The sequence below is a fragment of the Micromys minutus genome, assembly GCF_963924665.1.
Source record: "Micromys minutus genome assembly, chromosome: 17".
Taxonomy (NCBI): Eukaryota; Metazoa; Chordata; class Mammalia; order Rodentia; family Muridae; genus Micromys; species Micromys minutus.
The window spans coordinates 53,509,217-53,529,828 of record NC_137952.1 but is presented as its reverse complement, the minus strand read 5'-3'; the positions used below and the strand labels follow the sequence as shown (position 1 = coordinate 53,529,828).

Sequence of the window (20,612 nt, the reverse complement as noted above, 5' to 3'; positions counted from 1 at the left end):
AGTTTTCAGTTCTTGGGTAGCTTCAGTCAGATGTGTCTTTTCCAGTAACACCTTCTGGAAACCAACAGTGTATTATACAGCTGAATGACCGTAAGAATGGTTAACTTTTAGAGTCAGCTGAAAGCATATACCTTACAGCGTTCACTCATCTCCCCTTGTTAACAGCCTCCTGGCACAGAACTGTCCTTTTCAGGTTCACAACCATGTTCCCTCTCTCCATTCTCCTACAACCACAATACGTATTTACCCAAGACTTAGAATACCACCAAGGTCAAATTTAAAGAGATATTTGAATGGCATTCTACTAGGGACAATATGTGTTTTTGTCCCGATGACATAAAACAGAATTTCTTCATAGTCCCATGATCCTTATGATTACAAACCAGATGATCTTTTAAATAAAGTTTTGCCCACTCATATTTGACATTAGTTGGTTAATTTGAAATCATTTCTCTGAAAACAACTCATTTTTAAAATAGGCCATTTATGTTGAATAAAAATTGGCATTAAGGGCACAGGAACATGGCTCAGTTGGTAAGTGGCTTGTCTTGAAAGGATGAGAATCCATGTTTGTATCACCACAATCATGGTGGCACATGCGTATGATCCTAACTATGGAAAGACAAAGACAGAAAGATTGCTGGAGCTCACTGGCCAGTAATGTGTTGGCAAATCAGTGTGCTCTGGGTTCAGAAAGAAACCTTGTGTCAAAAAATAAGATGAAGCATGATAAAAAAGGACAACCCACAACAATCTCTGGCTTCCATATGCATACATATATGTGTATCACATGACAACACATACATGTACACATACCACATATCATTCTTCATATATGTGAAAAAGAATTCATGTCAAAATAGAACAAAAGTGAATAGTGCAACTGTAAAAGTATTGAGTTTGGCTAACCTAAGTACAATGTACCATTGGATGGAGATGGTGTGTTGTAGCTCATGAGATGAGAATAGATGAAAGAAAAATTGAACTAAGAGACTGTGTTCCATTTTCTGGGACCGAGGTCACTACTGTACAAAACAGAGTAATACACTGAAAACTGTCAGGTATGTGTGAGGGATAAAGCTCATCTCTTCTCCAGCACCATTTCCGTGAACCCATGCATACAGCTTGGGAGAAGCACCACAACACTGTGGACCCTGGAAGTTAGGCTTAACAGACTGAGCTTTCCCCACTGTAGGTGATACTTCAGTGATTCTTTCAAAGGCTAATGACTGGCTCTATGAAGGGACCTTAACCCTGCTCTCCCTCCATTCTCTATCTTACCAGTACATGTGCCCCAGATAATGAGAACCAGCACGAACACCCTACCTTTATCTAGGACCAACCAGAAGTTAAGACCTTCTGACAAACATTCAAAATTTGGCATCCCAAGGTATGTGTCTTCTGCTCAGTGGGAAATCCAACAGATGTCTATATATATGCTCAGAGATATAAAAATGTACACAAACCTCTGAAAAAAAGAGACACCTTGTAGGTGGTGTTGTTCTTATATCAGTCTGGTGCAGAACATATGGCTGTTCTTTGTTGATCCTAACTTAATACCTGCATGGCTTGGTTACCAAAGCTGTTTTATACCTAGGACACTTAAAAACCAAATCAAATCCAATCAGCACAGCTCAGAGAGAAGACAGGCAGACCATGGATGCAGAGCCTTGCCTACCACCATTCAGCACAGCATGGGAGGTCGAAGACAGACAGAGATCTGTGGACCTCCTTACCACCCACAGCCCAATGCCCTGAGAGCATGAGTGCAGGAGAACCGACCCTGCCTCCTGCCAATGATGGCATTGGATGGCCTAGCCAGAGCATGCTGGACAGCTGACTCTGCTGGTTCAGGAAAAGCCACCATGCTACCAGCCTATGATCAAGGGCTATGAACTTACCTACCCCAGAATCAATATCAGGTATGAATAGTTGGGACAGGTGAAAGGGCCTATCCTGCTGATCCAAAGATGCAGGATCTTCATGATATAGGACAGGATAACCTGAAGGAGTCCTAGTGAGGATCTATACTGATAATGTCAAAGAAACCAAGTTTATGGAACCAGACCAATGACTCATGCAATGAACATTTGCAAGTGAAGACATATTGGAGTATGTCACAGTGTGTTACTACAGTTTTCCATGATGAGATGTTTTGTATGCTTTGTTTTTGTTTATTTGTTTCTATGTGTTTATTTGGGGAAGCAGATTTGAAGGGCAAATGGTTAATATGAGGGGGTGAGAAGGCTACCCAACCCCAGAAAATAGTATCACACACTCTCAGCACTAGATCCAAAGAACACGCACACACTTAAAAAAAAAAAGTCAGCAGGTCATCTGTGGTGGCCCATTATCTTACAGTCATCTTTATTCACTTAAAAGAAAAGTGAGAATGGCAAAGTGTACCGGATGCTGATTAGATATTGTTGCATTGCTTCTTCAGCATTTTAAGTTCAAACTTCCATGGTTTGGAGCTAACGATAAAAATGCAAAACATCATCTAAAAGAGATATAAAGAACAGTTACTTAGGGAACTGTGGAGAATGCATAGTAAAGCACCTAAATTTGAATCTCCAGCACCCACATAAAAAAGCTGCACATCTATAACCTAAGCATAGCGTGAACAGAGACAGATCCTGGAGGTCAGTGGCCAGCTCTTAGTGATCAATGAGCTCTGTGAGATAACTTATCTCAAAAGATAAGATAAAGAATGGCATGCATGTACACTGGTCCACAGAAATATATGTTGTACACATGCACAGGCAGAGGAGCCAACCTTCCTTACAAAATCTGTCTAAATCCAGAGACTCCAGAAACTGATCAGTCTTACAAATCTGTCTTCCTCTACAGCCCACTTTCCTGTGATCCATAAAGGCCATCTGCTGTGCCTGGGTCCCTGTTGATCCTGCCCATAGAATCAATTAAACAAGAATAGTGCAGAGCCCTTTGCTTCTCAGGAGAAGAAGTAAAAAAAAAAAAAAAAAAAAAAAAAAAAAAAAAAAACTGTCCAGACACCAAGCAAAACAGCCTTCAAGTAGAGAATTATACAGCGATGCATGACCTGGTCTCAGAATCTTGAAGGAGTGGCACTCCAGGCTCATGGTGGACAATAAGCACTTTTGTTTTTCTACTCTCTCTCCTAAAAATACATATAAACTTAGAATAAAATGTAAAATTGAAATACCACTATGACATCAATATGACATGAATAACAGCCTCAAACAAAGGAGACAAAGAAATTGCACAAAAATATGCAGTTTAGACATTAGTGCTGATCCTGTTGTGATGGACTGGCCCCTATGAATTCATCTGAGCACAAGGCCTGGTAACACTAGTACATAAACTATCATGACCCTCAACCATAACATGATGTGTCAGAAGACTGAACATGGGGTAGTATGTTGGACATGCAGACTCATTCAGGAAGCCCCACGGGCTCCCAGGGCTTCCATACAACAGCAAGCTCAATAGAATCAGACAAGATTATTTCTTCCTGACATTCCCTGCATCAAGGATTTCTATGAGATGGTCATGACATGCTCTTCACAGGCTCAGCCCCTCCTAGTACCACTTAGATGAGGGTATCTACCAAGATGGCCACTACCCAGGACTAATAGAAGGGTCTAATTATCTCTTCTTTAGCTTGTTAGTGCTGCAGAGATGGCTCAGTGTGTAAAGTGCTTGCTGAATAAGCATGTAAATCTGAATTTAGATCTCTAGCACCCGTGGAAAACAGCATCACAAAGCTGTGACCTCAGCTTTATGGGAACAGAAACATATGGATCCTGGGGGCTTCCTGATCAGCCCATCTAGTCCAAATGGCAAGCTCCATCTTTGGTGAAAGACAATGTCTCCAAAATGTAAAATAAAAAAGAGGAGGAAGACACCCAGCATTAACCTCTGGCATGAACATGATAATGCACAAGTACATGTACACACACACACAGAGAGAGAGAGAGAGAGGGAGAGAGAGAGAGAGAGAGAGAGAGAGAGAGAGAGAGAGAGAGAGAGAGAGAGAGAGTAATAAGTAACAATAACAATAACAATAGTAATAATATAATAATAATAATAGAAATTCAAGTGGTAGATTCCCTTAGGACCATCTCTTTATGAGAAAGTTAATATAAAATGGTGAATATATACTAGTTTGGCTGAGATGGCTCTGATTTTAGCAAGGACAGATCTATATGCCAGGACATCCTTTAGTCCTGGAAAAGAACAGGATAGATTTTCTCTATGACTTTGTGCCAGAGAAGCTCCAAACAGAAGGAATAAGTTTGAGTAGCTTTATCAGCCAATCCTCTGTGAAGTACTCCATGTATGACTGTGACTGACCCACTTGTCTGGAACATTCCTGCCAGTACATACCATAGGAGCAGAACAGTTGCCCAGAAGAACCCTGCCCAGAATACAAAATAGCAATAGATAATGAATAGATAATTGGCTTTGCTTTAAGCTTACTTTTAGGTGTCCTGTATATGGATCTCTATGTGTGCTTATGTCTCCCTGGGTACATGTAGATATATGTATGTATATGTCTTATAGAATGCGGTAGGATGGTGTCAATGATAGATAATAGAAACAACATCTCAGGTCTGCAGTCTACCACCATATCAAATAAAGTTTAAATGAGAAACTAGTAAATGTGTCTCAACTGTCCTCTCAATGTTCTCCATTACATAGGTGGGACCAGGGCAATTTTAAATTTAATTTCAACCACATACCTTTTTCATTTTAGGATCATGTTGAAACAAGCAGTTTTCATCATCTCCTGCAGTTTTCTTGCACATTGTTCTGGCAATGTTTACTTCAAGATAATACTCCAGACTGTCTGTGATCTGTCAACAAGTCATGTAAATTAAATTGCATAGAAGGAAACAGCACCAAGTATCCCCTCTGATGAGCCAATATGACATTGGCTACTTAGGGCTAGAATATATTCCTCTTCTTCCTCCGCACTACATCTCCTGGCAGAAGTTTTGAGATTATTTGAGAAAATTCTTACCTTGACATTTGCCTATCTTCTCTCACGATTGTTTTATTTTTATTTATTGACATCATTATTGTTACTGTGTGTATACATGTATATGTTATAGGTATGTATTCATGTGGGTTGGTGCTTATGTACATGTGAGCATGCACTGAAAGGCCACATGTCAATCAATGTTGATGTCTTCTTGAATCACTCTCACAGAGCCTGGAGTTCATTGATTTTGCTAAGCTGTCAGTTAGTTCCAGGATCTGCTTATGCAAAGTGCTGGGATGCAGACATGCACCACAATGCCTAACATTTGAGTAGATGCTGTAGTTCAAACTCAGGTCCTCCTGTGTTTGCAGCCACCACTTTACTGACTTAGTCATCTCCCTAACTCCTGGATTTTTAACTTTATAGTAATAACAAGTATCCCCGGAACGAAACAAGCAAGTTATAAACAAACAGCATTCTCCAATGAAAACCATTTATTTATTTTGGAACTTGAGATTAAGTCACCTGTAAAGAACTAGTATTTCATTTTTGAGGCTTTTAAATGTTCCACATTCACAGATCAGAGAGCTTAGCAGAATTTTTCTTACTACATCTAACCATAGTAGAGGGCAGAAGAAAGAAAGGGAACATATAAAAAAAAAAAAAAAAAAAGGCAGGAGATCGAGTGTGCAGACTCAAGACCTTTAAGAACAAATCGGTGTCCAAGGAAATTGCCAACTAGCTTAGCAAAATCAGTGAGTTCTAAGTTGGGGAATGTGATCAATGAAAACAGCAGCGTTGACCTGTAGCCACCCAGTAACTCATACAGGCAGCCATGTGCACAATAACAACAATAAGAACAACAATAACAACAACAGAGAGAGAAGTAAGTAAGATGACAAAGGTACAACTCTCTTTGCAACATAAAATCTTCTCCTTAGGGCCACATCTTCATACCCTCACATAAGGGATTAAATTTCCAAAGCATGTTTTTAGGAGGATACATGCAAATAACATCATGTCTTTCTCAGAGACAACTATGAGAGAGCCCAGGAACTGACAGTCCAAGGGAAAGAATAAAGAATTCTACAATTGTTGGGAGCACAGAGGGCCCTACTGTACTCACAGAGAAGCACTCAGAGACCCAGGAATATTAATCACCCAGGGTGTTTCCTCATTGAAGGAGATGTAAATCAAATGCCTACATTCCATCCAGAAAACTGAGAGTAGATTTTGTTAGTGAACAGTGACTGTTTTGCATCTCTGGAGGCAGACCTCACCCAAATTTCCCAGAATGGTTATTCCAGACTCTCCCCTCTCTTAAGGAAGATGTTTAATGTATTTTATGGCCAGCTGACCTCTATGTTATCTTTCAAAGACCACACTAGATTCTAGGGTTTTAACATAAAATTCACTCTCAGGGTCACAAGTACTTTGTAAAAATAAAAGTTTATATGCAATCACACCTTAAGCTTTTTATACACCTGGAATTGGACTGACTATTGCTGGAAAGCTCTTCCCAAATTTTACTGTGTTTTAAATATACTGATATTGAACTTTCTGGCATTAGATTCCCCAAAGTCCAGTTCTAGGTTGATGAAGTAAATCTGCACACAATTTTCATTCTTATCTCTTCTAGGGCTGGCTTCCCTGTCTGGATACCTGCAAAAATCCTCTCAAACAAAAATGATGTCAACCACAACTGAAAGCTTCAGCTTCTGCTCTACCCATCTTTCAAAAGTCTAGAGGCATATTTGTGATAAGAGTTCTTGTAATTGTCTTTTACTTTTAAAAATGTACATGTACATAGTGGTCAGTTTATCATTAAATTCATGAGAGGTGGAGGAAGACTTCTCAAGCAGGATACAAAATTCAAACAACATACAGAAAGGAAAAGTTAAGTGCTGTATGTCTTCTAAAGTCTACAAACTGCATAAGCAAGATTAAACTGCAAACAGTGCAAATACAGCAATATACATACATGTTTATGTGTGTATATGACACATTTTTCATGACATTGGGAAATACAAAAGGATATATTTTCACATCCATCAAACAGACAAACATCTAAAAGATAAGAGAGTTCTGCTATTGATATGATGAACGGCATGAGACATATGCCGGCAGCATTGGCTGGAGACTAAATCTATTTAGTCCACAACCTAACTGAGGCCCTGTGTTCAGTGTCCAGCATAACAAATAAAACTTAAAAACAATAAATTGAGCAGCAGCATTCAGGGCAATTTGCCATTATCTTACAAATACACTTTCTAAACAAAAATACACCAAGTTTTGACTATGATGAATACAGTGGCAAGTTCATTGCTCTATGTTTTCTATTAGCAAACCTACTGATCTGCTAGGATATAAGCAAAAATAATCATGGTAATTCAGTTATATATATATATATATATATATATATATATATATAGAGAGAGAGAGAGAGAGAGAGAGAGAGAGAGAGAGAGAGAACAAAATATGTGTGTGAATTCCTGTGACATTTTGAGTACCAAAATAAAATACAGTATGATTTCATGAATACAAAATAAACTTAATTGGATCAGTGATATAGCTCCATGGGTAAAATCACCTACCAATTAGCTTGAAAACCTGAGTTTGCTTCCCAGAATCTAAATAGTGGAAGAAAAGAACTGACTCTGACATTGTTTTCCTTCCTCCATCCTCTACAACCCTCTCCTCTCTCATATCTCTCTTTCTATCTTACATACAGAGAGGGGAGGAAGAAAGGGAGGAAAGAAGGGAGGGAGGGAGGGAGGGAGAGAGGGAGGGAAGGAGGGAAGGAGAGAAGGGGGAGGGAAGGAAAGGGAGGGAAAGAAACAGTTTTCTTTTATTTTTATTATGTGTGTATGTATCTGTGTATATGTCCATAAGTGTGGGTATAATATGTATTCGTGGCTCAAGAAAATATTTAAATTTGAAATTCCTAAATATTCAAATTCCAAAGCAAGCTTTCTATTGAATGTATATTGCTTTCACACCACTATAAATTATAATTTAGAGAACATCTGTGCTTCTAAGTTAAAATAACTGCAAGCAGTGTTAGTTCACTCAGCCACCAACCAATCACGAACCTAATGTATATTCCTAATTGTCCAGCAGAGAAGAGACAAGGGGCTTGCTTCTTGCATACTGAAGCAGCCCTTCACGGTTTTTCCAGACTCCTCTGATTTTGGACCTTTCAGGCAACTCATTTTTCTCTTTTTGCTAACCTCTGCCCTGCTATGGAATGTGATTCAGAAGTTGCTCACCCTATCCAGTCACTCAGAGTCATACCCTGTTTACAATTACAAGGATCTGGGTTTATGTCTTGACTCCCTTACTTACCAGCTATACAGCACAGCATACTTTCCGTGCTTCAGTTTCCTCTCTATAACACAGAAGAATAATTGCTCCTGACTAGGAACTGTGCAAGCTGAATGAGTGAGCCATGAGAAAAAGGCCAATCAACACAAAGAAAATGTTCTAGTTGAGCCAAAGTAGTTCTAGGCTTCTATAGAAGTTCAGGTATACTAGCACTCAACACTGCACAAAATCTATAGATTTCCCTTCTGACCTCTGGCCTACACTTTACATGTTTTATTTATCTTTATTTTCTAAGTTTGATTGTTTAGCTTATATCTATAAATGTATACCATGTATATGCCTGGGGACTTCAACAGTCAGAAAGAGGTGTCAGATCCCCTAGAACTGGCATTACAAAGAGTTGTGAGCCACCATATGGATGATGGTAACCAAACCTGAGTTATCTACAAGAGCAGAAAGTGCTCTTAATCACTGGAATATCTCTTCAGCCCTGACCTACACTTTTACTGTCACTACTATAAGCAATTTTAATTGATATTTTCATGTTTCTTCTACATCTCAGACTAATAGAAAAATCTAATCTTTACTTCTTACATGGTATGTTGTAGATAAAGGCATCCTATTAATTTGTTTTCATTCCTCTGTAGTCACTATTCCTCAACTCTAGTTTCTGCCACCAACAGAAGACTAGAGGATAAAGGAACAAGGAGCAGACTCACCTGCTCCTGGGATTTTAAAATGTCCTTCACCCTGAAACTGTATGGGTCATTGCTGGCCTTGTTATACTCTTTCATAGCATACCAGAGTGCATGCTGCACATAGACGTAGGATTTGGGAATGTCTTCGAATGGCCTCACAATTGTTGGTGAGCCCCAGGCTTCGACTCTTCTAGATACAAACACTACTGTGATCACCAGGAACAGCAGGATCTGTAAGAATCTGGCCATGATGCTTCATTCAAGAAATGTACCAAGTTTCTGTTTTCTTTCCAGAGCTGGTGTAGATGATGTAGCCAACAAGGCACCTGCTTCCTCTGCAGGTCAATGGATCCTTTCTCTTCAGTTTCTGACACTGCTGCAGGTTAAAAGAAAGGAATATCTGTTGGCATCATTATGATATTGTACTATAATTAGAAATGCATATTTGATTTTCATCCCCATTTCTGCAATTAGAACCCTACGTATTCCTGGGTGATAACATGAGAAAGGAAAAATCTACACATTCCATGGCAAGCTCTTTTCAGGCTTGCAAAAGTTAGCTCTAGGTGAACCCTGTGGCAACAAATAGATGGAGCTTATTGTCAGAAGAACCAAGTAAGTTGGATCTTGCAGTTCACCTTTGACCTTGGGGAAATGAAGACTGAGTTAATCAGCAGTGGTTAATTATTTTTATCAGTTGGGCCTGTCTCAAAGCATTAGGAGAGCTTCCAGTTTGGTGAAAACATGGTGGTGTAGATGAATGAATGAAACCCCAGTACTATCCTTTCTTGCTGTGCATAACTCTTCATCAAGCTACTCATCTGTGCCTTAACAAATTGGCCATGCCAAGGCACAGGGGGCAATTTTACTGCAATTAAAATCATGGTGTACAATCTTTACCTGGTAGACAGGTCATGATTCCCTCATTATCTTTAAGTGACTCGATACCCTTTATTGCTGAGGCAGGTTAGTATTTTCATGAGTGACTTTGTGCCTTTTTTTTACTTGCTCCTCCACCATGCTATGATACAGATGGAGACACCCTCCCCAGACATGGACCCTCAACTGTGTACTTCAAGCCACAAACCTCAGATTCACCTTTACCTTTGTTGTTTTCAATTGATGATATTCAGTCATAACAAAAAATAGAATAAGATACCAAACTGGCAGAGGTTGTAGGGAGATCTTTCTTTATAGGCAAGTTCAAAGAAAGTGTGAGCTACCCCAGAAACATTCCACTTGTGATTGACATCTAAAGTGGGAGGTCTTATGAAAGAAAGCAAGACAAACTTCTGTTGTCTTAGGCTGGTACCAGGTAATGTAATTTAACTGAATCCCTGGGTGTCCATTTGATTCTAGACAGAATTAGAACATTTCCTAGGGATGTCACACATGTAGTTCTAGGGGTACTTTGTGAATTAAACAAAAGTATCTGGCTAGTCCCAGAGATGACCCCCCATTTCCCTAGATACCTGGGATGGGGAGCTTCAAGGAGTCTATGAGAGTGACCCCAGCTGAGATCCCTATAAGTGAGGACTATAGAGTGAAGTGGCCACCTCCTGTTGCCAGGCAGGACTTACAGTGGAAAGAAGGGGACATCAGTCCATCCACAAAACCTTCAACTCAAAATCTGTCCTGCCTACAAGATATGTAGGGATAAACATGGAGCACAGACTGAGGGAAAGGCCAACCTGACTAGCCCAACTTGGACTCATCCCACGGGAGAGAGCAAACCCCTGACTCTGTTAATGATACTCTGCTATGTTTGCAGATGGGACCCTAGCATAACTGTCTCCTGAGAAGCTTCATCCAGCAGCTGGTGGAAACAGATGCAGAGACCCATAGCTCACAAGTAAGCAAAACTGGTTTACTGGCACATCACTTGTTCAAATCTCAGCAATCCCACTAACCTACCATCAGAATGAAGTTGATGCAGCAGCAGGCACAAAATGTGAGCCCATGTTCCAGGCAACATGGTCTCTCTACCTCTACCTCATTTGCCCTGTTTCTTAAGCATGTCAACAAGCCTCATTATCACCTTCTTATTTGGTAGGTTAAGGGAGAATCTGAACCAACTGTTCAGTACACAATTCGGTTTTCTAATCTCTGCATTACTTTCCTGGTCTCTGAACACTCTACTCTGTATCATGTCTAAACCAAGCTCTCAGACATGTTGCTAGTCTCTGGGCCTTAAAGTGACTACTCCATCCCACAGGAAGTACCTTTATATGCAGTGAAGATTAAAATTAAATGGCCTCTAGCCCCAGGTTGATCTTGATCACCAGCACACTCAGGTCATGCTCTTGCTCCTGGATAGGCATCTGTTGGGGCTAAAACCCCAGGTACTTCTGACCTCTGACTTCACTAGCAGATGGTCACACATGCATCCCCTTTGTGAGGTAAGCTAGCCACTCTGATGCTGCTCTAGTCTGGATACCTCAGGCAGGTCCTATCAGCCTTTTCCTCACTGTTCTTGTGTGACAGTATTGTAGGGTTATGTGAAAAAATGCATACTATTCAAGATAGAAAACCAAAAGCAAACTAAAGCCTTCAGATCAAGATGTAGAACTCTTTGCTTGCTTCTCCAGCACAATGTCTTCCTGCACTTTGCCATGCTCCCCATCATGATGATAATGGACTGACTCTGAAACTGTAAGCCAAGCCAAATTAAATGTCCTTTATAAGAGTTGCCTTGGTGATGGTTTCTCTTCACAGCAATGGAAAACCTAACCAAGACACTATCTTAACAGATACACATGAAACAAATAATAAGAATGTGATAAACATGTGACAGATTTTTTTAATCTCTATATCAAAGAACTATTATTGACTGATTTAAAAGCTTTATCTCAACTGACTGGTTTTCATAGTGCTAGAAGTTTCCATGCAGTTTTCCAGAAGATAAAAGTAATCATTAGTCTTATCCAGGTGTGAACCCTGCATGTTGAGGTAATGACTGGCCTGGCAAGATATGCCCCTAGTGCAATAGTGCACAAATGTTAAGGAGGAAGTAAGCACTTTCTGGTTGGATTTAAAAACACTCTACAAGATATAACCTATGCCTGGTACTATTAATTGGGCCAAAGACTCATGGATGGCTAAGTTATAGGCATAGTCTGCTAAATGGTCATAGTATTAAACTGCTCCCCAATTTCTTATCTTTATACCCAGAAATTAATTCATCTCTCAACCCTCATCAGTGATGCTCCATTTATTGGTAGATGGTGATTGTCTTAGTTAGAGATTCTATTACTGAGATGCAAATCCATAACCAAAAATCAAGTTGAAGAGGAAAGGATTTATTTGGCTTCTGTGTCACTATTTATCACCAAAGGAAGTCAGTACTGAAACTTGTTGGTCAGGAACATGGAGGCAGGAGCTGATGTAGAAGCCATTGAGGTGTGGTGCATACTGGCTCCCATGTCTTGTTCAGCCCACTTTCTTATAGAATTCAGGATCACAAGCCCAGGAATGGCACCACCCACATTGGGTTGGACCCTCTCTATCAATCACTAATTAAGAAAATATCTTATAGGCCTGTCTACAGCCACATCTTATAGAAATCTATTCTTAATTGAGGTTCCTTCCTCTCAGATGACTTTAGCTTGTGTCAGGTTGACATAGAGACCTACAACTGATGAAAGTGCAGAGAATAAGAGAGTATAGAGTACTCAGTTTAGATGAAATATCTGATTTATACCCCTACTCCCAAAGTTTAGGAGTCACTGGGAAGAGGAAGTAGATAACTATGGCGAACCAGTAATTTCCAGGCATGATGGCACCGTTTCACATATGAATTCACAGAGACTATTGATACATGTACAAGACACGCACAAGATCAAGGTGCCCAAAATCCCAGCATGTGTTTGGGAGGGCTCATGAAGGCCCACTCCTACCTGGAGAGCTATTGGCAATTGATGGCTACTGAAGGAAAAAAAATGTTCTTCAGAAATATGGACCCTTGAAGGCTACCATATTGCAGGAGATGACCTTGTATTTATGCACATATAATTAGCAACAAGTAGGCTCACTTTGTTGGGTGGAGGATGAGGGAGAAAGAGAAATACATGAGAAGAGAAAGAAAGCACATGAAGTTGAAGTCAGGAGGGAAAGGTGGTAGAGGAAACAGGAGAGAAGTTATAGGGGAAGTAATAGAATTGTCAATTTAGCCAAACTATATTGTGTGAATTATGAAGTTCTCAAACAACATAAAACAGATTTTTTACAGGCATTTTTTAAAAGATAAATTATTTTATAGAAAAGCTGGGCAAAGGGGGCCAGAGAGATAATGGTTCATCAATTAAGAGCACTGACTGTTCTTCCAGAGGTCCTGAGTTCAATTCCCAGCAACCACATGGTGGCTTACAACCATCTGTAATGGGATCTGATGTCCTCTTCTGGTGTATCTGAAGCCAGCTACAGAATATATAATCGTTTCTTTTTTAATCTGGACAAGAATTGTAAATACACAACCTATAGAAAAGATAAATATCTATGCTACGTGGGTTAAAAAAAGGTTCTAAGCCTCAGAACAATAAAATTTTAAATTACCCAACAACAAAACATGACAATATCTAATACATTGAAACAAAGCATCCTTGATGATACCAGATTATCTAAGGCTAAATTCACAAATCAGCTTTATGCCTCTTGAAAGAAGAGGAATCCCAGCCATCTCTGTGAATAATTAGTGATCTCACCATCTCGGTTGGCCATTTAAACATTACTTATCCATTAGTATCCCACAGAAGTATTTTCAGATATGCAGTCAGAAAAAAAAAATACTACAACACAGTGCAATAGCGAAAAGGAAAGGAGAAGAGACAACTCAAATATGCCACAATCAAAGAAAAATTTGTAATGTTTATAAAATGGAATCTAAAAGAATAAAGTAAAATGTGTGCTTGGACTAAAAGAAAACAGATGTACTACACATAAGCATGACACACGGGCTATGAAGGCAGCTCTGGGTACAAGAATAATAAAGACAACAGGTCATAAAATTTGAAGAGGAAAAATGGAGAAGGGTGAACCAGAGACAGAGTGTGTGGGAATTGCAGTTTCAAAGCTAATTATTCACATTACATTGGATCTCCTCCTAGAAAGGATTGCTTTACTGAAAGGCCCAGAACTACACAGTAGAATTCTAACACTGAGATGTCTTATGGTGATAATAAGCAAATACTCCCAATTTCACTCCCAACTTGGTGATGCTCCATTTCCCAGGGTACATAAATGATATGATCCTGAATGCAAATGATAAGATTTTAGTATACACAGTAGTTCTTGGTTCTTCTCTCATCCTTTGACTGGATGGATAGATAGGCAGACAGACACATTATGTAGCCCATAAAGATCTTGAACTCATGACCCTTCTGCTTCAGCCTCCCAAGTGTGGGAGCTACAAGTATGGATCTACCACATCCAGCTCTGAAACTTGTTAAACCTCTCCGTGGGTTCATCAGCTACCAACAGCCCTATAGGGCACTTCTTTTTATTTTTATTTTCTGGAAAAAGATGAAAAGAAACATCGTCTTTGCCAATATCTTGTCTACTCTCCCTTGTGTTTTCTCTCTTCATGATCAATCAGACTGACAATCATATGACCTAAATATTAAAACCAAGATCATATGTGTAATTATAAGGGGGCTAGAGGCATGATACAATTTCCAATTTTTAGCCATGTGTGATGGCTTGAGTTTGGCAAGAAAGTTTGGAGCTGGGCCTTGGGAATATACTATTTGGGGAGAGAAAGTGACTTTATCCAGGGTGTAAACAGATAAAAGGAAGTCATTCCTAAAGTTATTTGTCTGGAGTCAGAAGTGACTCCCAAGGAGATCATAAGGCTATGGTGAAGTGGGAAATGGAGAAGCAGGTTTGAGCTGAAAATATTAAAGACTGGATTTGGATCAAGTGAAGTGTCAGACACCATGAAGATATGTGTCTTGGATTGTCCCCATCCTACCTAATCTTGCCAGTCAACATCTACCCTGCTGTCCCACTGTACATCCAATCAGTACTTCAGAATATCAGGAATTATTACATAACGTCTCACTAGTATATTATTTGTCCTTCTGCATTATTTACAAATGCCTATACCTAATGGCTGGGTGATGCCCCATCATTGAATCCTGGAACCTGTTCTGAACATGTACCATTGGGTTATTTTTATTATTAGCATATATAGTACAAAACCATTTCTGTACACGTGTCCTCATACTAGCTTAATTTCTCACCCAGAACAAATTACAAACATCAATCATTAAGCATACAAATTTTGCAAGTGTAATTTCCAACCATGATAAAGAGTTTACTTGATTAATATTTAATTAATATTACAAAACTAATAAATAAAACCCTTTTTAAAAAGTTTGTACATAGTGGGAGTGGGGAGAGAAATACACTGAGAAACAGATACAAAAAGAGAAACAAAGGCTGAGTGAGAGACAAGTGAATCCATGATTAGTTTCTGTGAATTCAACTTCCCACGTAGGAAGTGAAGTGGCTGCACACACACAAAGTGATTGGCATGTATCTCATTACCACACAAGAGCTAACAAAGGAAGGTGGGAGAGATGCAGATAAGAAATCTTTTAGAGGGAAGGAAGGAAGAGAGATGAAAGAAAAAGGAAGAAAAATCTAAGTGGGTAGGTGGTAGGATCAAAGACTGGCTTTGAGCTGAGACAAGGTGCCAGGTGGAACCCACAAGTTTCCTGAAGAGCATAACAAAGAGACCTGCCAGCTGGGACCTCTTCCCTTGCCTCCCATACCTGTCCCTTCTGAGGCTCTCAGTGTTCTCTCTTTAGATGTGCTCTGGAAGCTGAATATTATTCTCCTTCCATTTCCTTTCATCTTCCCTGCCAAGTGGTATCTCTCCATGAACCATCATTTTCCAGTTATGAGCTCTGATCCCCTGAGAAATTGGTCTCTGAATTTCAAATCTACTGATCTCTGGGCAGCAAACTCTGCAAGCGACCCTCAGGAGAGTATACCACTGTGAACCATGCCTCCTCTCCCCCATTCTAACTTGGGTGCTCACGTTCTTACTAAGCAATGGCAGTTGTGTGTGATGATACTCAAATCCTTGAGAAGTGTCCTTGTCACCTGGCAATGCTACAAGTATTTGCTATTTTAAGGCACTAATATTCTTTGAAATGCATTCAGGTTCATAATTATTACATCTCCCAAATGAACCATGTTTTATGCATTGAACAGCAGCTTATGCAGTACTTTATGTGTTTGCTAGAGTTTTCTGTCTCCATGACCCTGTTCTAAATACAATGTCAGGGACTATCAGGTGCAGGGAAGATGGTAGCAATCACTGTTCTGGTGACTTACAGGAAACCCCCTAACTAAGTAGGCCTTTCCTAAGGAATCTCTTTGTTTTTCCAGGTCATCAACAACACACCTAAAAATACTTTAATATCCCTTTTTAAAAGATTACCCATCTTCTTGTGTTGTCATATTTTCTGACCCATTCCAGAATATGACTTATTTTTACTCAAATTTTCACATATATTCACTCTTGATCATTTTATTTCTAAGTTATCTTTTATCCAATTTACACTATTGTGCCTTGGGTCCTGTTTTTTCATAGGAAAATTTATCATTCATATATTTGTGATCACTACTGTTCTTTTAATTAATTCAGAGCCAATTATTACAATTGTCCCTTTGTACCTTCTGTCCCAGAAGTGGGGCTCATAGAATTGATTGTTTTCTCCTCTAGTGAACTGGAAATCCTCCATTATAGTTTTTTATTACATTTTAATTTTGTTTTATGCACGAGTGTCTTGCCTGCATGTGCGTGTACCAAATGTATGCCTGGTGCCTCCAATGCCAAAATAGAACATCAGATTCCCTAAAACTGGAGTTACACACAGTTGTAAGCTACCAGTCAGGTGCCAGGAACTGAACCCGGGTCCTCTGGAAAAGCAGGAAATGCTCTTAACATCGGAATCATCTCTCTACCCACCCCAGGCACCATTATGGTTCTTTATACTCATTTAATTGTTGTGTTTTATGAAATATTAAAGATCTTAAAATGGATGGGGATTGTCTTGTATTAACAAAAAAGTACTTATGAGAGAAAATAATGGTTGGACGGTAAGAGGAAATATGCCAAAATACAGAGAAAAACAAAACCCAGAAAGATCTGGGTGTCTCATTGCTGACCTTGGAAGCAGAAGGCTGCTTTTTTGCAAGGCCTCTAGCTAGAAAAGCAAGAATGGGCTGGAGCAGGAACCAATATCACTGTTTACAAAATAAAAGTCAATACCCTCCAGCTATGGGCTCTGGTCCCCTGAGAAATTTGCCTCTGAGTAAGCAAGTTTGACTTCCTACTAGGGTTTTAGGGAAGGGTCAAAATATACAGTGAGTAATTGGGAGGCAATGTTTCTTAATGCATAAAAAGGAGAGTAAAAGAAAATACACCAGTAAAAAGTAAATGGTGCTGTAAACATAACTTGTGTTCCCCTGGTGTAATTGTCATCTCAGAGGCTTACTGCCACTATCTGCTAACCTAAGCCTCTCCCTGGAAGCTTCTAGTTTCTGTACAGTCTTATCTAGGTCTACAGTGTTTTCAGCCTCTGAGACTTACTGCTGAATAAGTTCACTCTTTCTAGCTCTTTCTGAATTCTGGCTGGCTGGGCAACTCAGCTGTTCTGGCTCTAAATTCCTCTCCATGCTAATTCAAACTGGCTTCTTTCAGCTTCTGACTTCTGCTTGACCTCATACTAACTTTAAGCACTGTGTTCTAATCTAGCTCCTTCTCATGCTCTGGCTCATTCACCTATGTCTATCTTGCTCTTTCTCTTGCAACCTGACAGAGTTGGCCATATCCCATTCTGTTGAATTTATAATTCATCCCTTTGCCTGCCTATCAAATAGACATTACTTTCAAACATGGGTGCTTTCTTATACAAATTGTTTGGAATTAAAGGCTGCTGTCAGTGTCACAAGACAGGCCATTTTACCTAAATTTCTTTTTAACAAATAGAAGACTGAAGTAACGGTAACATCTACTAAATACAGAAACCAGTAGCAGTCATTCACCACCATTATTATGTACACACAAGAACAGTGACGTTGATGCTTTCCACCACAGCCAGCATCACCACAAACATGAGTACAGTGAGTGTGTGGTGTTACAAGGGATGGGACAGGGGGTTTCTGGAGGGGAAACCAGGAAAGGGAATAACATTTGAAATGTAAATATAAAAAATATCCAATAAAAGAAAAAAATTAGTGAATAAAAAGATACTTAGGTGCTTTTCTTTATTTCTCCTTTCATCTTGATTTCTCTTTCCTTGTCTATATTTGTTTATTTGGCTGCCTTAGTTATTAAAAATAGAGACACACTGGTGATACCATTATAGCACTAACAGTGGGTGATTTCTTAGTATATATTGCACACTCTTTGTGTTCACCAATATTGGGGCACTTCCTATGAATAACTATATTTCAGAGTTCAGATTCCATGTTTACATTTAAATGTAGGTAAACAAGATCATTTTGTAAACTTGATTTTTATTTATTTATAAAGCAGAACTGAAAAACTGTTTCCTTTAAAATTATTTTACCTGAAAAGTAAAAACATCTTAGAAAGAGGAAAGAAAAGAAAACACAACAGAATATAGACACAAGTTTGTTTCGTAAGCTTCTTGGGCTCTTCCTTACTTGTTCCCTGGTTTTCAAGATGAGAAGTTTTCAACCACCCACAGTAATGCTGTTTAATGGAGATGTGGTCCGTTTCACAGAGAAGCTGGTGAGCCATGTCATTGCTGTAGCAATGGCAACCTTCAGGAATTTTCACTCAGATCTGTTGAATCTTTTAGCCATCTGAATCCTGTTCTTTATAAACTGCTAACTTGGCTCAACAAACTGTATCACCTGATTCATGATTGTTTGTATAATGGCAGTTTAAGAAAACAGAATACTTAGCACAGGAGCCGACTGAGCCTAGCAGAAAGACACTATATCTCTGAATTCCTTTTGCATTTTAATTTTGCTCTATACCATACTTAGACAGATCCTTTTTTGTGCATTTTTAAAAAGCACATTTTATTTTTCTTAATTGAGTAATTAATTTTTAAAAATTATCTCTATTATTTTTGAGATTATAAAATATTCATATCACCCCCCTCCCTTTTGCCACATATATCTCTTCTTAAACCTTTTCAAATTTATGGCATCCTTTTAAATTAATTGTTGTTATATATTTAGGAATAGGTAAAAACACATATATAAATATTTAATAATGTATGTAACTACAACAAAAAAATAAGATATAGATGTGTTACTCAAAGTGCTGTGTTCCATCCCCAGAACTACAGAAATAAAAATGAAAAGGTCATTTAAATGCTGCTAAAATATATATGACACAAAAATGTATCATCTTAACCATTTCAAAGTATCAAGCAAAGTAACATTGTTAACTTCTTTGTGTCACAAAACTGAAATTCTCTATTACCAATTAGAAATGCGTATTTTAGGACTTATTTTTATTTTCTGGATATGAGTGTGTGTAGCACTGCATATCTAGTACCCATTGAAACCAAAAGAGGGTGTTAAATTCCCTGGGCCTGGAGTTCAGATGGTTATGTGAGTTGCCATGTAGGTTGTGAAAATCAAACTTACACCCCCTACCCTCCACCAAAAAAAAAAAAAAAAAAAAGCTCTCAGTCACTGAGCCATCTCTATAGGTTCAACATGATTCTTTTCTGCCAAGGAATTCTGCCTCCTGTCATCAGTCATGCTTACCCACTTCCATCTTCACTGCCCCTTTCTTCTATCCATCCACTCTGTGGTATTCTCTTTCTCACATGCACACACATGAGTGTTTGCACACAGACACATTCAGACAACAGAGTTCACTTGTGTCTCTCACTGTCTCTTTCTGACAGTTTCTCACATTGAAAGAAGAAACAAAAGTCCCCCAATTCATAAATCACTGTCTTCCGGGGACGGGCTGCTCCTCCTAACATGGTGATATCACACCTAGAACTCTTAGAAAGAAGCCTCAACTTCAGTGAGGCATCTACAAAAAATCTGTTGAACAATAATCACCAGGTTCAGATCTCTGTAAGGAATTATTATCCAAAGAAAATAGATTTCTTCTTCCATTGCCACAGAGAACAAATGTAGTTCACCTTCTGGTGGACCTTCAAGCAGACTGCAGGTGAGGATTTATCTTTGGCACCTGAGCAGAGCTCATATTTCACCCCTTCCCTATATTATAAAACTTAGAAAAGCAAGGGGGGAGCTGGAGAGATGGCTCAGTGGTTAAGAGCACTGACTGCTCTTCTAGAGGTCCTGAGTTCAATTCCCAGCACCCACATTGTGGCTCACAACCATCTAAAATGGGATCAGATGTCCTCTTCTGGTGTGTCTGAAACAGTTAAAATGTGCTCACATAAAATAAATAAATCTTTAAAAAAAGGAAGCAAGGAGAGAGAGAGAGAGAGAGAGAGAGAGAGAGAGAGAGAGAGAGAGAGAGAGAGAAAGTCAAGTGGGAGGGTGGCCACACCTGAAGAAAGTGTATTGGTGACAAACTTGAACCAGATGTTGTTCTTTATTACAAAGAAAAGCAGACCCAGAAGTGGCAGGGGTGCTCCAAGACACTT

General features: G+C 39.2%; 1 protein-coding gene across 1 annotated transcript; it reads right to left on the bottom strand.

The window, feature by feature from the left end:
- Positions 1–2,416: 2,416 nt before the first annotated feature.
- LOC308431508 (cystatin-13) lies at positions 2,417–9,237 on the bottom strand (the record flags this gene model as incomplete). The annotated part of the gene is made up of 3 exons (XM_080931014.1): positions 2,417–2,500; positions 4,725–4,838; positions 9,010–9,237. 3 exons carry the CDS (start codon positions 9,235–9,237, stop codon positions 2,417–2,419), a joined length of 426 nt encoding a protein of 141 aa, XP_080787140.1.
- Positions 9,238–20,612: the final 11,375 nt, after the last annotated feature.